The sequence below is a fragment of the Mustela lutreola genome, chromosome 3, assembly GCF_030435805.1.
Source record: "Mustela lutreola isolate mMusLut2 chromosome 3, mMusLut2.pri, whole genome shotgun sequence".
Lineage (NCBI taxonomy): Eukaryota > Metazoa > Chordata > Mammalia > Carnivora > Mustelidae > Mustela > Mustela lutreola.
In genome coordinates, this window is record NC_081292.1 from 175,622,434 (window position 1) to 175,642,721 (window position 20,288).

General features: G+C 42.1%; 1 protein-coding gene across 10 annotated transcripts in view; it reads right to left on the reverse strand.

Annotated features, from left to right (window-relative positions):
* The window catches only part of RHBDD1 (rhomboid domain containing 1), a 123,388-nt gene that overhangs the window by 52,897 nt on the left and 50,203 nt on the right, over positions 1 to 20,288 (reverse strand). For all 10 annotated transcript variants that reach the window (XM_059167871.1, XM_059167867.1, XM_059167868.1 and 7 more), the window contains exons 4-5: positions 8,659 to 8,747; positions 5,396 to 5,452 (exon numbers count right to left, since the gene is read on the reverse strand). In XM_059167871.1, the coding sequence (XP_059023854.1) occupies positions 5,396 to 5,452; positions 8,659 to 8,747 (146 nt within the window). The remainder of the gene's footprint in view (positions 1 to 5,395; positions 5,453 to 8,658; positions 8,748 to 20,288) is intronic.

Sequence of the window (20,288 nt, forward strand, 5' to 3'; positions counted from 1 at the left end):
AAGATTAAAAAGGAAACAGTTTAACTATTTCCATTAAAAATCTTCAGGCACCCCAAAAGTATTTTCATATAAACAATGAAATGATAATAAAACACACTGATCTAGTTTCAGCTGATAATCTAATGTAACTATATACATTTACACAGTATTTGTCACGTTATATGTGTCTATTGATTATGTTTTATAGTGGCCTTAATGAGATACAACTGACATACTATTTAATCCACCATTTTAAAGTGTACAGCTCAATGGCTTTTCATATATATTTATAGAGATCTGCCATCACCACAATCAGTGTTGGAACATTTTCATCACCCCCAAAAAGAAAACGATACCATTTAGCTATCATGCCCCATCCCTCCCAGCCCTAAGTAACCACTCATCTACTTTCTGTCTCTATAGCTATGCCTATTCTGGACAATTACAGAAATGGAATCATAGAACATGTGGTGTTTTGTGTCTGGCTTATTTCATTTTGCATAATATTTTTAAGGTTGGTCCATGTTGTAGCATGAATCAGTACTTCATTCCTTTTTGTGGCCAAATAATATTCCAGGCATGATTATATCACATCCATCAATTGACAGACATTTGGGGTTATTTCGACCTTTTGACTCTTGGGAATAACACTGCTATAAACCTTCATGGACAAGTTTTTATATGGACATGTGTTTCATTTCTCTTGGGTCCATACCCATGAGTGGGTTTCCTGGGTCATAGGGAACTTCTTTGTTTAGCCATTTGGAACTGCCAGAATGTTTTCCAAAGTTGTACCATTGTACATTTCCACAAAGCTACGGTAATGGGTTCAGATTTCTCCATTTACTACCTTTGTAATTACAGCCACCTTAGTAGGTTTAAGTGGAATCTCATTATGGTTTGGATGACTAATGATATTGAGCATCTTCTCATACGTTTATTGGTCATTTGCACATCTTCTTTCAACAGCAGTCTATTCAGAGCCCAGTTTTTACTGATTATTACAACACCCTTCCTTCTTGGTAATATTTTACAATGTCCTTGACAGTCACAAAGTGAATGATTTAAATAAACATTAAATAAAATTGTTCAGGATTTGGGGGACTGATTCTGAAAAGCCTTGCTCCTAAAGTAGCAAAAACTTGGTGGGAATTTACTAAATACCTCCAATAAGCAAACTTTCACATTCTCTCTCCTGTTTCCCCCATGTTAGAATATTAACATCATGATATTTAGAACAGGTAAAGGATATAAGTAAATTTCTAAAATCCTCGCAATAGTATAGGACTGAAGTTGGATCTGGATTCAAATTTAAAAATAGACCACCTTCCTCAAATTGGTCTCTTACTCAACAAACCATGAAAAAAAAAAACATTTAGCTCCCACTGTTATGTTGGGGAACACCTACCAGCAAGTTTTATGTCCTAAGAGTAAAGAACATGACATTGCTACAAATATTGTTTTCTAGATTTCCCACCAAAACAACAACAACAATAAACCTTTCATATAAGGGCAAATGGGTAAAATACAATCATTATGTGTACTTCACAAAGAACAAAAGAAAGGGGCACCCATTCCGAAACATAACAGAATACTTACGGATAAGTCGCTAAATACCATGGTATGCTTCAGCAATCCCTGAACAGAGAGGCTGCCCAATTCCCTAAGAGTGACAATTATTTTATTGCTACACAAAAAAGCATATTGGGCACTTTCCCATATGACCCATTACCACTTTTAAACCCCCGTGGAAAGTCATCCTTCCTAGAAGGTCTAAGCAGCACTTCTACCTATCCACCCTCAAAAATGACCAGCTCATTCAAAACCCAGAATAACTGCAAAGCTCTGAATACCCATCTATACAGATACCAGAAATACTACACACCCACAGAGCTTCAACTGCCAGGTAAATTTGCTACAATTTGAGGCAATATTTTCTGGACACAGAAAAACATTTCCCTTATTAAAAAAAAAAAAACAAAACAAAAACCCAGCACAGCCTTAATGAAACAAGGTCTACAACTCTAAACATCTGAATATTATAAAACCTAATTTGGTACTTGTCAGACAAAACATAGGGGGGATAAAAGGGAAAGCTTCAGTGTGTTAAGTCCAAAAGACTAGTGTGGCTAAACATTCTATATCATCAGTCATAAATCATCAAGAAGACCAAAACTCCTACCAATATCTATTATAATAAGAGCAGGTCTCCTAGGACAAAAAAACGTCTTCAGCTGTTCTGCTGTCTCAATCAGATATTTTTAAATCTTCATAATAAACACGGCTGGAAAACCCAACAATCAAACACTTAAGATAAATAAGTTTAAATTATATCCTGTGATGAATAGCAGTTTAATATTCTTTTGTAGCTATATATTTTGGCTCTGTAGTAAAAGAAATTCTGGTTATCATTATTCTATTAACTACTCCATCTGTTCCTTATACACATACCAGGATTTCATGGCAAAAGAGATTAAGAAACACCACTAAGATTAGAAAAATTGGTAACAGCTTTTTAAACATTCATGAGGTTCTTTGACCTATAAAGACTCTTCCAGCTAAGGACGGCCATATTAAGAATAAATCATTACTTGTAAGAGATCCATAGGCTCTCATACAAGTTCCCTAGATGACCATTAGCACGGTCACCCGGCCCTTACACAGCTCTGCTTTTGAAGAAATCCAGTCACTTCGGAGGAAGGAATATCCATACTGTAATCTTACAGGGGCTAAGAGAGAAAGGTAAAAGGGGTTTTTATTTTGGCCTTTCATCCTGTGGTCTGTGTCTGGTAGGCTTATGCCTCTTCCATATGAAGCAGGAAAGGAGGTTTTCCCTTTTCCCTTTTTTTTTTTTAAATAAATGCCAAAAAAGTTGGGGGGGGGGGAGATGATAAGGGGAACTGCCCTATTTTGTAAGGATAAATCAGGAGAACGGCCATCTCCGATCCCTTAATACAGAAAAAGAAGAGGCTAGGAATCAGTGAGTTGCATTTTCAGTCCCAGTTTTATCACTATTTGTGTGACATTAGCCAAATGATTTCACATTTCCAAACTTCGGTTTCGCAGAGATCACACAAGACGTTAGGACTGGGGAATCTACGACAGGTTAAGGTATGTCTGTGCATGGGTATGTTCTTATTCTCTTTGTCCAGAGGAACATTTCTGTTACTTTCAGGGATTTAAGAAATTAACCAGGCGAGAAGTCTTTTATCCTCTACCAACTGCCAGGTGTTAGGGGCCCTATTCCATGAGGAGTGGAGAGAATCAAGTGAGTAAAAAGTGGGAAATCACAATGGGAGAGAGAACCAGTATGGTCTTCCTGTCCAACCCACCTCTTCCTAGTCACATAGATTTACACTTAAGTCAGTGTAAGCTGGTGTCCAGGACTGACAACCAAAAGGAACAGATGCTCTTCCAAATGAGTATATTTAAAGCTTCGTCAATAACTAATCATTACCCTTCTCTCTAGGTGAGCTGGCGTTGTCCAGCAACTGTTCCTCTCCTGCACCCAGATAACGTTTCTAGTGTTTTCATCATCCAAAGTAGCAGAGGCAAAAGCCTCGAAGTGCGGCTTTTCTTGAGGCATCAACAGTACTCACTTCTGTGGCCCCCAAGTCTCGTTAAACCCCATCATCTAGGCCTATGATTTTTGTTCTTGATCTCATTAAAATTACCTGGGAAGCTTTAGGGGAAAAAAAAAAAAAAAAAGCCCAAGTCCCTGTCTCTATCTTCATTCTGATTTAATTGGTCTGGGATGAATTCAAGCTATGGATATATTTAAAAAAAAAAAAAAAAAAAAAAAGAACCTCCTCATATATATAAAAACCTTCCATATATATAGCCAGGGTTAATAATCATGATCCAAGCCTTTATAACTACATCAAAAACAGAGTTTGAATGTAACTCCAGTAGTATCACTCCACTGATTAAACCCTTCAGTGGCACTCCCGCACATTCTGGATAATCTCCTACAGGCCCTTTAATAAAAGCCTGAAAAGCCCTTTCCTCCCCCACTGCTTCCCTTGACTTCTACTGATTCATTCAAGACCTTGCCCTCCACTTCCTCTGAATAACCTCCAGGAACTGCCACCCTCCTCTCCTCCCTCTCGGGCTGAACACTGCGTGTGTCGCGCTCATGCTATGCAACTGGACTTCTGCCAGAAGGAGTAACTGGGACTGGACTAGCTCTTACGCCATAGCCAGGTAGAAAACTGGAGAACAGATAGGAAACGAATGTTTTCAGACATTGTGTCACAGGCAATGCAAGATTCTGAACCTTGAGAGAAAGGAAAAGGGGTCTGGAGGTATTTTCTTGTACTTCAAGTACTTGTCCTTTCAAGTACTTTCTTGACTATGGTGTAGGCACAGGGGACACAAGCAGGTGCAACAGGCTCTGAGAGCAGAGCTGAAATTTGCAGGACAGAGAATAGCAAAGGAGAAAACTAAGACCTTCAGAAAATCTGCATGGGTCGCCTGGAGATTTTGCTGAATTATTAAGCCAAGCATGTGTGAGTGAAATGCTATGGGACCAGGGCAAAGAATGATGAAGAGCTACAAGTTGAATGATTCCAGGAGCTCAGGCAGGGCTGGGATATCTTAGCTTTAGAACCAACCAGAACAGAGAGCCCTTGCTGACCAAACACCATTCAGGAGAGATCCCAGAAAAGTAATACCTCAGTAGTAGCACAGAATTAACCCTAGAATAAAAGTTACTTTAGACCCACCTTAAAGGACTTAAAAGAAAGCACCAGAGGGCTCCAACAGTTCTCCAGTGGAATGACTATAAAAGACATCCAGACTTCCATAGCCTATGGGTTCTCTAACACGTGTCTGCTGGAACTGACCCTGGGAACTGCCAGGCAGCCTCCCCAGCATGTTAAGGGCCTTCGTCTAAAACAGGGCAGATGCTTGGACAGGAAGCCCCTTCAACATATTTTCAAGGACATCTAGAAAAAAATACGTTGTCTTCTTTAAGTCACATGGTATTAACTACCAGAGGAATGCCTATCTTAGCCTCAGAGGTTAGGCGTTGATTCTTCCTGAATGTGTAGGTGGGGTGGAATGCAGAGAATCGTAGATGAAAACCTGACTTCCAGCACTCAGCAGACAGTCTGGGCTTGCAGACTGGGAAGCAAGGGGCCTGGGTCTAGTCTGAATCTTATCATGTCTGAGAGAGCTCATTCCAATCATCAGTATTTGCAGGCCAGTGTTCCCTCCTTCCTTGGCCTCTCTACCAGGTCACCCAAATACGCTTCCTGGGCTCTGGCTCCCTCTAGCTTTCAGGCATGTTAGTGACCCAAGTACACACGTGCAGAGGACCTGAGACACCATACCTGGATTACCCCTCAGCAGTTCGATGGTGGCAAACACTCTGATTTTTGAAGATAAAATGTATTAAGCGAAACAAAGTACTTACCTGAATTATTAACGTGGTACTGCTGTCCGGGATAATGCATATTGGAAGAAAAAATGCCTACATGAAGGGAAACAAACATTTAACTGTGGCCGTAAGAAATTCCCCACTCCAGCTTTACTGAGGTCTGCCTGACAAATAAAAAATTGCATGCATTCAGGTTGTGTAACACAAATTTTCTTAAAATTCTTAAACATCTTAAAGTGTGATATAATTCTTAAATTATATCACACAATGATGTGATATACACATACATATGAAATGATTACAGCAATCAAGTTAATTAATACACTTATTACCTCACATAGTTACCATACTGTGCACATGTAAACATAAGATCTATTCCCAGTAAATTTCAAGTATACAAGACCATATTATTAACTGTAGTCACCACACTGTATATTAGAGCCCCATAATTTATTCATCTTATAACTAGAAGTTTGTACCCTTTGACCAACATCTCCCCATCTCTCCTATGTCCCCGGCCCTGGCAACCACTGTTATACTGATTCCATGAGCTCACCTTTTTTAGATTCCATATTTAAGTGAGATCATATGGTATCTGTCTTTCTATGACTTATTTCACTTAGCATGATGTTTTCTGGCTTCATCCATTTTGTCACAAACAATAGGATTTCTTTCATTTTTATAGCCGAATAAGTCCACTATACACACACACACACAAATGCACATGCACACACACACACTCTCCACATCTTCTTTATTCATTTATCTGATGGACTTTCATATCTCTGGACTATTGTGAATAATGTTATAACAAACATGAGAGTGTGAACATCTTGAGACACTGATTTCATTTCCCTTTAGATATATACTCAGAAGTGGGACTGCTGTTTCATAAGGTAATTCTAATTCTTTGAGGAACCTCCATACTATGTCCCACAAGGGCTGTATCAATTTACATTCTCACCAACAGTACACAAGGGTTTCCTTTTCTCCAAAACCTTACCAATGCTTGTTATCTCTTCTCCTGCTGATAGCAGCCACGCTAACTCTTCCCTACCTCAATCTGTATTACAAAACCTTAGTAATCCAACAGCATGGTACTGGCATAAAAACAGACCCATCAACCAATGGCCCTAAACACCAAAAGTAACTGATGATCCTTCCAACAATTAGGAGGTTCTTTAAAACAAACCCAAGGTCATTTCAAATGATTTCTAAACAACTGTTAAAATAAACTCCCTTTTGTTTGGGGCGAGCCCTATGGGAACAGAATGTGGGGAACCTTGAAACCCTTCAATTCTTTCTGCAGTGCCTAAGAGGTTCCTGTTGACTTAAGAGTGTCTTTGCCTTTCGAGGTACTGAGGGCCTTGAAGGCCCCTGTCCCAGGAGAGATGCTCTGGCTATCCAGAGGACTTGCCCCCAGCAAGACTGCTAGGGGAGCCTTGGTTCTTACTGGTCTTCCTCCATCCCTAAAAGGGCAGTAGGACCAAAGGTCAATTCAGCCCTGAAGGGAGAGACTGACAGTGGAGAGCAAGAGGCACACCCTCTTGTGTGATGCTGTTTCTCTCCAGCACCTGTCAGACAGCAGCTTCATACACTTAGCTCTTTTCCACAGGGTTCCTGTGTCACCTCAACTCTCAGGTCACTCTAGAACTTTCTCCAGCTTCCGGGGGCGGGGGGGGGGGGTGGCGGCTAGGGAAGGGGACGGCAAGCAGAGAGATTGCAAGATATTTGTAAATAGCAGTGAGTGTTTGTTTCAACTTCTCACATCTAATTTTCTATTGGATTACTTTGAAAATGACATGGTGTAAAAAGTAAGTCTCCACAGAAGACAGGCAAGGTTTTAGGAGGAAAGCTAAGAGTGTAAATGGTATAATTGTGGGGAAAAATCCTCTTTAAAATCAAAATACTTTCCTAAATTCTGGTAAAATGTCTGCAAAAGCTTTACAAACCACTTCAACTTCATACAAACATAGAAAATGAAAGAAAACATTAAACTCCCAAGAATCATTTCTTTTCCTTTATTCATACTGTGAGCATTTGGGCAACAAAGCTCATTACTAGATTTCCATAATTAAGTTGTATCAAAAATATAATGGGACTGGACATTTTCAATAAATGCAGTTCCCGCTGCCTCCTCCAAACACACACGTTGAAAACGCAGTAATAAGCAAACGCAGGAAAATGGGAATGTGTTTAGATGCAACACAGCCTGTAAAAATCATCTGAAAGTGAACACAGCCACTAATAAAGACGGCAGCACAGTGCCTAGAAAGCTTTCTAATATCATGAATATTATATGGTTCTCAAGAATACCAGTCATCGGCACAAACTGTTCAAACAAATTATTTATGGTTCAAGGAAAGGTAAAATAGTCTCAGAAGATTTCCCATGAATAAAAGATGAAATATTGGAACTCATATGGTCTATAAAACAAGTGTTTGCAAAATAGCTTTCCTATAAGTCAAAGCCAGTATAGCATTTTAAATTAAGAGGGCTAAAAAAAATTCATGTATTTCTAAATAAAGTATTTTCATTGAGCATCAGTTTGAGAGGGAAAAAAGCCAAACAAAACACCAAACAACCAACAGCAAAACTTGTAAAAGCGGGAGCCCTGCTTCAAGGACAGCAGACTCGGATATGCATCTTGCCCTCCAGGAACCTAACGCTCACTCGGACTTCTTTCAAATCCTGGCCTTGACTTCAGTTCAGATTTCCTTTTCTTTTTTACCTCTGCCTTGCACATACATTAATCCGTGGAATGCCACAGAAGAATGCATTATTTTATTTATTTATTAAAAGATTTTATTTATTTATTTGACAGAGATCACAAGTAGACAGAGAGGCAGGCAGAGAGAGTGAGAGAAGCAAGCAGGCTCCCCGCCGAGCAGAGAGCCCGATGCGGGGCTCGATCTCGGGACCCTGAGATCATGACCTGAGTGGAAGGCAGAGGCTTAACCCACTGAGCCACCCAGGTGACCCAAGAACACATTATTTTAAACCCACTTAAGTTCTCTGCATTTTCAAGAAAATCTCAGTGTTCTGTGAGTACCGTTACTGCTGAAGGGAAACATTCTGCTATGTCTCCTAAGAAAGCTTCGGGTTTACAGTTTGGGTCTGCCACCCCTTCTTTGGCGCAGTGTTAGGAACAGCACCAGCTGTTTTGCTCTTGGTTTAAAAAGAGCCTATGAGTGAATTCCTAAGAGGAACCACAGGGAAACCTGGGATTGCCCCTGTTTCCGTTAAAATTAAGATGAACTTCCAATGTGTTGTCAGGCCAAAGGTTTTTTGTTTGGTACCTGCACATTTTTTCATGATTTTCTTCAGAGGCCCATGAGTGTACATCAGTCCAACAAGAATCCCGGCCAGATGCCCAGCAAAGGAAGTCCTAGGAGAGAAGGAGACCCTTTGTGAGTGTTTGTTCTGCCTCTGAGTAGCTACAATCTGTATTCACATTAGTCCAGGGTATGTTAATTTGTCACAGTCTACAGGCTTTATTCCGCAGCACGTCCTTTATGCTGAGCAGCATTTAACTCTGTCCAAAGAACGTTTCCTACCTTAAAAAAAGAAAAAAAGAAAGAAAGGTACAACAACTAACAACCACCATGTATTTAAGATGTAATCTCCTTGCTTGACCAAGAGAAGCAGGCTGGCTCCTTCAGAGCCCTGGAAGCCTTTGGTCAAGACAACCCACTCTGGTTCTTCCAGTTTTTCTCTGTGGCTCTTATCCCAAAACATATATGAAACTAGTTTTCTCTGAATTACATCTTGAATTATCCAGCCACTGTGAGGCCCATCAGCTATCCGTGGAGCAGAGCAGACGGCTGCGTTTTTACCCACCACTGACAAGTGAGGCAAAGAGCACGAGAAACCCAGCAGAGCAGAGACACTGGGTTGTCCACACTCGTTTCCCTGAGGTTGTCTTCATGTGCACCTTTCCGTCACTCAGCGAAAAGAAACTAAACTATAAACTTCTAGCCTGAAAGATGAGCTGGGGCATTAAATTGGTTCCATTTCTCTTAAAGTAGCATCTAAACTTGGCGATTCAAGCAAGCCCCAGCTAAGTCTTTGTTAAATGAGACAAAGGATAAATGAAAGAAAATCATCTCGCCAGCTCCCTGCCCCCAACTCTTGCTATCAGTGCATCCCACACTCTGCTATCAGCTGTTCCAGAACAGTGAGGATGTCATGTCACCGCCAACCAGGGACACTTAGTGACCCGTCTGCTTATAGTCGAGGTCTCTGGGCACTTGGCCTTGCTCATCCCTTTCTCACACTCTCATGTCCTATGTAGCCCATCTCCTTGCTCCATGGCCAGACCCCCTCCATGCTCACAGGTGACCACAAGGGGAGCTGAATGGCAGGCACCCCTGCCACAAAGATATGTCCCTCTTTCCTTCCACCTTCCCCCAGTCACTGCTTCTGCATTTCCTATAGCCTGTCTGCAGCCTGCTGGGTCGGGACACGCTTACACGTTGCCAGTCTGTGTCTCTCACAAATTCCCTGAGGGTAGCAATGATGTCTTCTTACTCATCTGTTATGCTACATTAGGGACTAAAAGCAAAAACAAAAAAGGTCAAGTGCATGAATACTTCCACAGCTTTCAGAAATGACCCTCACTCCAGAAGTGGGAGCAACTGAAAGTTATTAAGGAGCTGATGTAAACTCCTGGGGCACAGTGAATTCTGCAGCTTTCACATATGTGCTGCACGCTCCTTGGGCTGCGCCTGGCACGGGACACTCGAATATGGGCTGAATGAATGATCCAAGTGTCCCAGGACTGAAGGCAAGTTAAACCCACTACATCTTCAACTTAGAGAACCTAGGGAGACAGGGCAGGGATGGAGTTTGGGGCCTGATAAAGAGGACACCACCCACCCCCCACACCCAGCCCAGGAGACCTAGAATCAGAGCCAACACCCTTCCCCTCCCCCTGCAGCAAAGGCCCTGGAGAAGCACGAGTAAGACAGCGGCAAGTCATTGTTCCTGTTGTAGAGCTAGCAAAAAGACCAGTTGGAAAAGAATAGACAACAGAACACTTCGGACAAAAGACGAGAGGCAGCTGTCTATGGACAGGAAGGCACTGCTGTTTGTTCCATCAGACAGTTCAAACCCACTGTTGCCCAGGCAAGCTCTTGCAAAAGTCCACACACGCGGCAAGTGACAGTGTGTGTGCTTCCACGCATAGGCACATACACGCTTCACATACACGGTCATTCCTTCAAGAGAGCTATTCCTTTCATCACATAGGTTTACCTCATAGTATGTATAACCTGATAATAGAAACACAGGATCAGATGCTCAGGTTCCCATTTTTCAGGGAAGGATAGCATGAACTGTGCTCTTCTTCAACTTTTCCCAAAAAATAAATAAATAAATAAAATTGTGCTTACTTTACTCTATATTTAGGTTGTAATAAACTCTTCAAATAGTTCTAGGAATGGCAAAGAAAGTGATAATTTGAGGGATACAAAAAAATCAGCCAGAATACTGCTTTTTTTTTTTTAAATAGTAACCTCGATTTAACTGAAAAGAATAAAATGGCATCAACATTTTTAAACCAATCTTTGTGGTGAATCATATAGATGTAAAATAACATGGGAGAAAATTTCAATTTAAAACTCCAGCCTATTAAACAATCATTCCTGAGCCTCATTTACAATTTAGAGTACAATACAGTGAAATGAATTTCTTATCTCTCTAAATGAGTCTGCAGAAGTTTGAGTTAGAATCTAATTGTCCTAATGTAATTGCAAATAACCAGGGATGGAAACCTGGCCGTCCAGAGACCAGACTACATTATCACCCAACGTTCCAAATTTTCACAGAAGTCCCATTTCAAAACCCTAGCTGTCCTTATCCCTATATTTAAGCTGTATATGGGTGTTCGTCTGTTAAAACAGAAGAGACTATGATCTGCTCCAAACGGAGAATTCCTCAACATGACACACAAAAAAAGGGAGATGCCACCAACGAAGTAGGAAATCCGGGCCCATCTTAAGAGGCATATTAACTTTCTCCGTGCCTTTGGTAAACATTTGACAAACCACTGCCGGGGCCCTCCAAGGGACATCCATGTCTTCAGAAAGGAAATGGAACTGCAGATGGTCTCCTTCCCAGCAGGACAGGAAGCCCCTGTCCCAGGGCTAGGGTGTTTCATCCCTGCTCCTGCAGTGCTGTGGAGGCACAAGGAGGCCCCGCCTGGGCTTCGGAGGAAGACCGTTAACGGCTTCAGAAGCAGACTGTGCTTTTAGGGTCATCACTATACACGGAAAACAAGCGTTTTGATGTTTGTGCTGTCTGAGGAGGCCCGTGCCTGAGCTACAGCCTAAATGTTTGTGTGGTTCGGGACAGTCTGCTGCTGTCCTCCAAGCATGCACACTGTTCTGAGTCACACCCGCAGCTGATCCCCATGTGGCAGACTCTCAGGAACGCGGCTTCCCCTGGACCTGACTGGGTCTTAGGCTGGCTGGGACTGAGGATTAGGCAGGCCTGCCCTCCTGATTCGAAGTAATCCTCAGGGACAGCATCACCATATTCAACCTTATACCCATGGCCTTATTCGTGCAGTAAATGGCCTGACACTGGCACTCAAAAAGTAACTACTGAAGAAGCAGAGAAGTGGAAGTAAAATTACACATAAAATGCACATTTCTAGCATACATTATGGCTGTATTACAAAAACACAAGTTATGCACGGTCACCAATTAATTGTTGTTTTAGTATCAAATCTCCTGGAGAGAGAGTGATTAAACACAACACCCCTCCCCATCCCACATACCTGGACAATGTGTTACATAAAACACGCTCTCCTTGAACAAAACAGCAGCACTAAACCTATCATTATATCCCCCAAATTGGTCACTTATAAGCTTTATTTCTTCTGAGAGCTCAATAGTGACTCCCTTCAGAAATCCTAAGAGCTATAATCAAATCCTCACTGTGATTGGTAAGATACACTGTACCCATGAACAGTCACACAGGTTGTGCACTGCGCGGATGAACGACAAGGAGAAGAAATATCATTCGTCTGGGGTCTCAAGAGTGCCACAGAGATCCAATATTCAAATTCAGATCATCGTTCCTCAACTTCGGGGCAGGTACCAATGTAATTTCATTTTGACAGGGACAATATCTTGATCCAGTAGTCCTTAAGCTTGCTCAGGTTCTAAGCCCCTTAAAATGTCTGATGAAAGCCATGAATCCTGTCTGCAGAAAAATTACACATACACAAACTATGTCACCTATAATTTTAAGATGATCATGGATGGCTTGAATTCCAGACCCTTGCCTGAAGTGAAAATCATCCATCACACAGAAGAATTCCAAACCCCCGCACAAAGTCTAAGTAGCTACACATTCAGTTGGAAAAACATCTTGTTGGTCCTCAAATCCTCAGACAGAGGCAGCCATTTTGTTTAGATGATTATTAATGAGCTCAATCTCTCTGAGGCACCACTGTTCTGTACTGGGATAACCTACTCTTGGTTCAATCTCCTTCTTGCTAAAGCCTGACTGTTAGTCATTCTTTCAGTTCGAGTCTGAGGTAGAAAATTCTGCCACTCTCTGTATGTCTGAAAAGGTCTTTACGTCAGCCTCCTCCTTGAATGATAGGTATAGGGTCGAGTGCTGCTGCTGAGACATATAAGCTGGACAGTCACTCATCTGTCTTTTCTCTTGGCTTTTAAGACTTTCTCCTTATTTTGGGTACACTGTCACTACGCTACAGTCACTCCAGTTGTAGATTTATTTTCTTTACCCTCCTTGAGATTCACCATGCTTTCTCTCCATCTGAGGTCTTGTGTTTTTTCTGCAATTCAGAAAAACCTTCAGCCGTCATTTTTTGTTCTCTGGACCACCAGAGACAGAGCATGGATAGAGAATGGGGGTTCAATTCATGTTTGTAGGGAAAAAAAAAAAAAAAGACAAAGGAAAGAAGCAAGAAGTGAAAATCAAATCAATGTTGGTACACATTACTTATAAGGGACAGTGATGGGAGAAAAGTAATTTTGGAGCAAAACTAAGATGAAGCTATTATAGGTATTACTGTGTGTTACATGTCAAATATATTGCAATAAAGCTGGAGGGAAGATGATTGTGGATTTCAGTTATGCAAACTATATGCAGATATTATTAACACCAGTACAGAGTGTTCTTTCCTATCATGCCAGCGTAAACTGCTCCTCGCTCCTTTCAGAGGCGACTTGGAAGGTTGAGCTAAGTGGTTATGCAAAATGTTCCTGCTCCCATGTGCCACTGTTAAAGAATCAAAAGCGAAAGCTATGACTGAAAGCTGTGACAAGCTATAAAGGTCCTCCTCTGCTAAATGGCAAATTCTTTCCACAGCTGAAGAAGCTGCCATCTCAGGGATAGTTCAGAAAGCAGAAAATGTATTAATCTAAGACATAATCTCATGGTGTATGCAGGGCAAATGGCCTCATTAAGGACGTAACTTGATGCAGACACAGTGTTAGATAAGGCAAGCGAACAAGGTAAGGGAAGAGGCAGTCGGCTAGAAGTGGTCTATTGAATCATATGTCACATAATTTCCTTCAGTAAAAGCAGTTTATACCAGGCAGGGACTTCACTGATCATAGGTTCTGCACTGTTTGGGGATCTTAATCAATGGTCTTAATAAACTGGCATTACAACAACAAGACATAGTAAGAAGTTTTCAGGCTTTGAACATTCATGCTACTAGGAAAGACCTTGATAGGATTTGCTTCTTCCCAAGATAAACTGTTCTTATACCATCTGGTTTCTGTCCTGGATGCGTTCTTCAACCACTATGCCACTGTGTGTCTTTGGCAATGCCAATGTGGGAGAGACTTGGTCTATATGCTCCTTCTCTTTACTGCATTCCCTAGCACACCCCGTTCATGCCACCTTTGGCTGCAGAAGTAAAAACTATCCCTCTTCCAATATTATATTGGAATATTATATTGCCTCCTTTCAAGGGAGGCACTGCAGTATTGCCATGCAACCTCTAATATCTACATTGATTTATTAAGCATGGCACCAACCTCCAGTGCAGGGCTGGGAGCTGACCACTGACTTTGCTTTGAGTCCCAGACAAACAGGATTTGGAGAAAAACAAGGGTATTGCAAAGGGAGAAAAGGCCTCTTCTGCACAAGAGCCTCCAAGAGAACAGATGACACCTAGCCACTTCTTGACTCTCAATTCCATGCTCCTCAGCCCAGCAGCAAGAGAATTTCATGAGTTGGTTCAAGAAGGTAGCATTCGTTCATTCATCAAATACTTCCTGACTGGTTATTACATAAATAAGACAAATATGGTCACTGCCTCATGGAGCTTAGAATCTGGTGGGATCACACATGTGTAAACACACACGCACGCACACACACACACAATCTCTCTCTCTCTAACTGTAAAATGTGCTGAGTATAAGTGAGTCTACTTTTCTTAGAGTGGTCTGAGATGGCTCCTTAAGTGGCATTAAAAGTGACATCCATATGGGGTGCCTGGGTGGCTCAGTGGGTTAGGTGCCTGCCTTTAGCTCAGGTCTTGATCCCAGGGTCCTGAGATCAAGCCTCACACTGGGCTCCTTGCTCAGCAGGGAGTCTGTTTCTCCTTCTCCCTCTGTCCCTTCTCCCTGCTCATGCTCGCTCGCTCTCTCTCTTTCAAATAAATCAATTAAATTAAATTAAATTAAAGTGATATCTGTGGCATTTGGAGTTTGCATGCCCAAAGGGAAGAGGGGAGCTTCCCACAGGGAAAAGCTGCAAGGCTGGGAAGAACTTTTAGCTCTTTTAGTGTCTTTTAGGTGAATGGAGCACAGTGAGGTAGTGTAAGGACATCCTATGGCCTGAGATGAATTTGGAAAGATAGGCAAAAGCCAGATCCTAAAGGCCTTATGTACCATGGAGAAGAATTTGGGTTGTTTCCTGAATACAGTAGGAGGCCACAGAGGAATTTTTAACGGGAGAATTTTTTTAAAAAAGTGATCTATTCTGTTCACTGGGAGAGCAGACTCTAGAGAAGCAAGATGGCTAGTGGAGCAGACCAGCAAGGAGGCTGACATAGCTCAGGCGGAGAATGATAGCAGTTGGAAGGAGGTGGTCGCAGCAGAGGCAGAGAGAAGTGAATGCAGACAAGTCTATTCAGGCAACAGAGATCAAAGAACTTGCAGAAGGACTCCATGTGAGGGGGTGTGGGAAGGGGAGAATCAAGGATAGACTCCACATGGCGGGTGCAGGGAAGGGGAGGAACCTAGGATGGACTCCACGTGGGGGGGTGCAGGAAGGAGAAAATCTAGGCTGCTGGCTTGTGCAACAAGATGGACAGTGGAACTCGTTACTGGGATGGGGGAGACCGGGAAGAGAGGCATGGGTGGGGAGAATACAAGGCTTGGTACTGATCTGTTTATGGAGAGATATCTTCAAGACAACTAAGTAAAGGCATCTAATATCATACTGAGTAGGTAGTTGGGTACTAAGTTAGAAATTGAGGGGAAGGATGGTTCAAAATATTGCTCTCATATCTCACTTTATTGGATTTCTGGACTATCTGTATACACTATAATATATCTTTATGTGTGTAACATAAAACACATTATACACATATGAACACACATGTATCTAAAATTAAGGATTTTTTTTAAAACATTTTAAAAAATTTATTCATTTGACAGAAAAAGTGAGAGAGGGAACACAAGCAGGGGGAGTGGAAGAGGGAGAAGCAGGCTCCCCGCTGAGCAGGGAGCCAGATGAGGGGCTCAATCCCAGGACCCTGAGATCATGACCTGAGCTCAAGCCAGATGCTTAATTCACTGAGCCACCCAGGCACCGCCAAAAATAAGATTTAAAGGAAATACATTAAAATAGCACAGATAATGTGTGTGTGTGTGGGGGGGGGGGGGACTAACACTCCCCTATTTTCCAAATTTCTTATACTAGTGTTTTAGTAACTGCATTATTATTTTTCAAATATAAAGGGCACAGAAATTGGGCAAGGCCGTCATTTAAAAACCAGTATTATGCTCATCAGTGGTGGATAAATCTAAATATTTTTGTTGTTGTTAGGGTAAATCGTGAAGAATGCTTTCCCCCACTTGGCACCGGCAAGTGTTTTTAAATAGCACTCCAGATGAAATCTGTAGCTCGGCAGGATTACTCAGTTTCTTCAGAGTCTGTTGTGGTTACTCAGATTTTCAAAACGAAATGAGAGGTGTGCCAAATACACTGAAAGCAACAGGTAAGTTTTATTTGACATGCAAAATAAATAAGCAACCCCCACCCCTCCACACACACACTTAATTGGGGCAGGGACATGAAAAGAGTCAACGCAATTCCAGAAGTGAGGCCTGGGCTCCTCTCCTTGCCGGACATGTCACATGACCTCATTTCTCATATTCACTGTTCAGGAGCTATCATGTGCCGAAACTCTCTCCATGTGGCGTGCACCTTCACGCACACCCCAGCCTCTCAGGTAATCCAGGCGAGTGTTTGAGAACACAGAACTGGGGTTAGATTACCTGGGACTGAAGCCTGGGTCTGACACAGCTTCACCTACTGTCCCAAGTGCCAGGGTCTTAGCTCAGGTCTCTCCCTGGCTCAGACCCCCTTGCCCTGCTCCAGCCCAGTTCAGGTTCATGGCTATGACAACCACTTGTTTCTAATGAGAAAGCCTCCTCCCAATCCATAAGCCTCTTGGTAGCTCTCCAGTGCTACCAATAATAAAACACAAGCAAGAATAAAACACAATAAAATAAAACACAAGCATGGCCTGTTGCATCCTCCACATGACTCTGTCTGCCCCTTAGGTTTAGCTCTCTACTCCAGCCCCCAGCCCTACTGCCCCCCAAGCTTGAGCCATTTGCAAAAGCTATGCTTTCGCCTTCTTGACTCCCTTTGCCCACCACTCCACCCAGCTAAGCCCTAGCAAAACAGCCTCCCCAGTCATACTCTTGGCCAGTACATTTGTTCCTATGGAACAGGGTAGGGGGTGATCCTCTGGCTTCTGCAAAGTCTCCTCTGCATTTGCCTAGCATCTAGGTCTTTCCTCGGCTGCTGACTTATCTACAAGTTGCCCTGCTGCATAATCTAATGGCCCTCAACCCTATGGCTCAAGCCAATGAGCCATAATGCTCCCTTGGTTTTCTTGAAATGGAATTTATAAACACATCCTTTTTAAAACACAGACACATACACAAACACAATCTCAACTCAACATAATACCCAAGCTGTAATGTAAGGAAAAATGTTCACAGGTGATCCAATGGAACAACAGGAATGATTTTACACATAATACCACCAGAAGACACAGAAAATAATCCTTTGCTTACCCTGATGTATGGAATCTGGATGTAGGTTGGGAGAATAAATTCAGACAGATACAGGTGGGCTTTCTGTGACTCAAAGACCCCATGCAGGGCTCCATCAGTGACAAGACTTTATGTGAGGGAAAATAACTTTTGATTCCAAAAAGAGCGAAGTACATTTTCCCTTAAGTTACATTTACAATTCAATTTACAATTTTCCTGGAAAAAATCATTGTATACTAAATCCATGCCAAGAAAACACACACACACACACACACACACACACACACACACACACATCTTTGTGTTTATATGAAAAGCATAATTGGGTTTTAGGCTCAGGTAGTCATAAACAGCTTGTTCACCTACATAAATGTTCTCTCGACAGATGTGGGGAGAGGGGAGTTATGTAGGATCATTCTCGTAGGCGACTGTCCTGCACAGTGTAAGGCAGTTAGGACCTCTGACCCTTCTATACCAAATGCCAGTAGCATCCCAACTAATCATTATGATAACAAAACACAACCCAGCAAATTTCCAAACTCCTTCGTAAGAACTAAGCCACCTCTCCCAGTGGAAAACCACTGGCTCAGCACAGAGCAAATGCTTATTAAATGTTTGTTGAATGGTTGACCTTAGCTCACTAGACCTCAAAAATATTTCTTTTCAAAGTACTTCTCATGTGACTATACTATGTACAAATTCCAAGGATTCCAAGTAAATCTACAACATATTGAACTGATATGCAAGAAAACTTCCCACCATGACTGAAAGGCACATGGGGAGTTAGAATATTTGAAAGGGGCCATGATCACTTCCACATTGCACTGTGGAAGAGTGAATGCAACTTGGCGCGTGAAAAATGCTCTGCCATCTGCTATTACTATAGACAAAAATATTTCTGGATACCACATGAATGATTATTTGCACATCACCTCCAGAAAGTAAATATAAAATGAAAGAGAAGTTGGATTGTTTATAGCCTGATTTTAACATGTGCTACTGTTATGAAGCAAATAGATGTTCCTGGGAGCTCAGTCTTATGGAGAGGTCTGCAGAAGCAGTGTGGATACTGGGAAATTCCATGGCCCTTTGCTAGCAGAGCTCTCTGAGTTTGCAAGAAGAGACTGGCATAAATGACCTTGGTTAACAGGGGACATCACAGGGACACACAGGAAGAAAGGGCAGCAGGGAATGATCTCAACTGTGAACCATGGAAATACTTCTACACATTCTTCTCAGCCACCATAACATGAGTAGACGGGCTGCCCTTGCTAGCAGGGAGGCTAGATCCACTGTTTCTCACCCCTTCTCAACCCGGGCTGGACATGAGAATCTCTTAAAGAGGTTTAAAAGTTAAAGCTCCTTGGACTCCACCCATGAAAAGTCTTCAAAACTGTTCTAGACATAGGACCCTGATGTTATTTTCTTTGGTTATTTTCTGGTTTTGTTAATTCCCTAGGTGATTTTAATGTGTTGAGGTCTACTCATCTCAGCCAAAGGTCAAATTCTAATGGTGAGAGTACAGTTGCCATAACAGGCCATTAAGAAAAACATTTTCAGTATAAGGAACACTCTTTACCCTACAAGTTACCCCATAGAAGTGACATCTGTTTCCCTTCTTGGTAACTTGGTCTTAATATATTCTAATGTAATGCTGCAAGAGAGTAAGTATGACTTGGAAAATTCATGCAAGGAAACATGTGAGATTACTTCAAAAGATTTACAAGTTTTTTGGACTTATAAAAACCCGATAATTCAGTTAGTGTACACACATATCCAAGAAAGTCATATACACATGGCCAAAGATGACAACAGTAAAGAGTTAAGGTAATCCCCGAATCCATAGATCTAACAGAAAGACTGGGAAACAAAACTGGATCATAAAGTTAGCCTACAATTTCAGAAAACCTAAATTCTACTTGTGGTTAAATCTGGTCTGAATCAAAATTCTGACTCGGAATGCCCCACCTAACTGCCTGACCTGGGTGTGCCATTGAGATCACATAGGCTCCTGCAGCAGGTTTGCTGGGAAGCCCAGAAGGCACAGGAACACAGTCCCACCAGCAACACAGTTTTGAAAACAGCCTAGGAGAGGAGAGTCCATGTATGCAGTGCAACCTACTAGGCTAAACATCTGTGGAAGCCACGAGACCCATATGACCTCATCTCAGAGCACTGCCATGGTCAAAGAAATAGTCCCACCTCCAACAGAGCCCCAAGGCAGGTAGATATTCCCTCGTCTCCCTTCCTTGCAGCTCATACACAGGCAGAGGGCCTCTACTTGCCCAAGGAGATACACCGTGCATTGAATCTTGAGAACCTAGTGATAAGAGACCAGTGAAGCAGTGTCTGGGGTCCATCCAGTTCTCTCAGGTGTTTCCATCCCAGTGCTTCAGTATTCTCAACAATTCTAGAAAGCAAAAGCCTTCCAATTAGTCCTTTTGTGGTTAAGTTTGCCAGAACTGATTTCTAATGTGTTCAGCCAGGAATCCCTGTTGGTAGGTTCCAGGTACATTTATGGAAGCTGAAGAGACAAGCTGCTCTACTTTCTCTAGAATTGCCACTTGCCCTAAGATTATGTAAGACAGGTGCTTGTGGTCAACTCTGCCTCCATGTGGGAGAGCTTCTGCATGTGAAGAATGAAG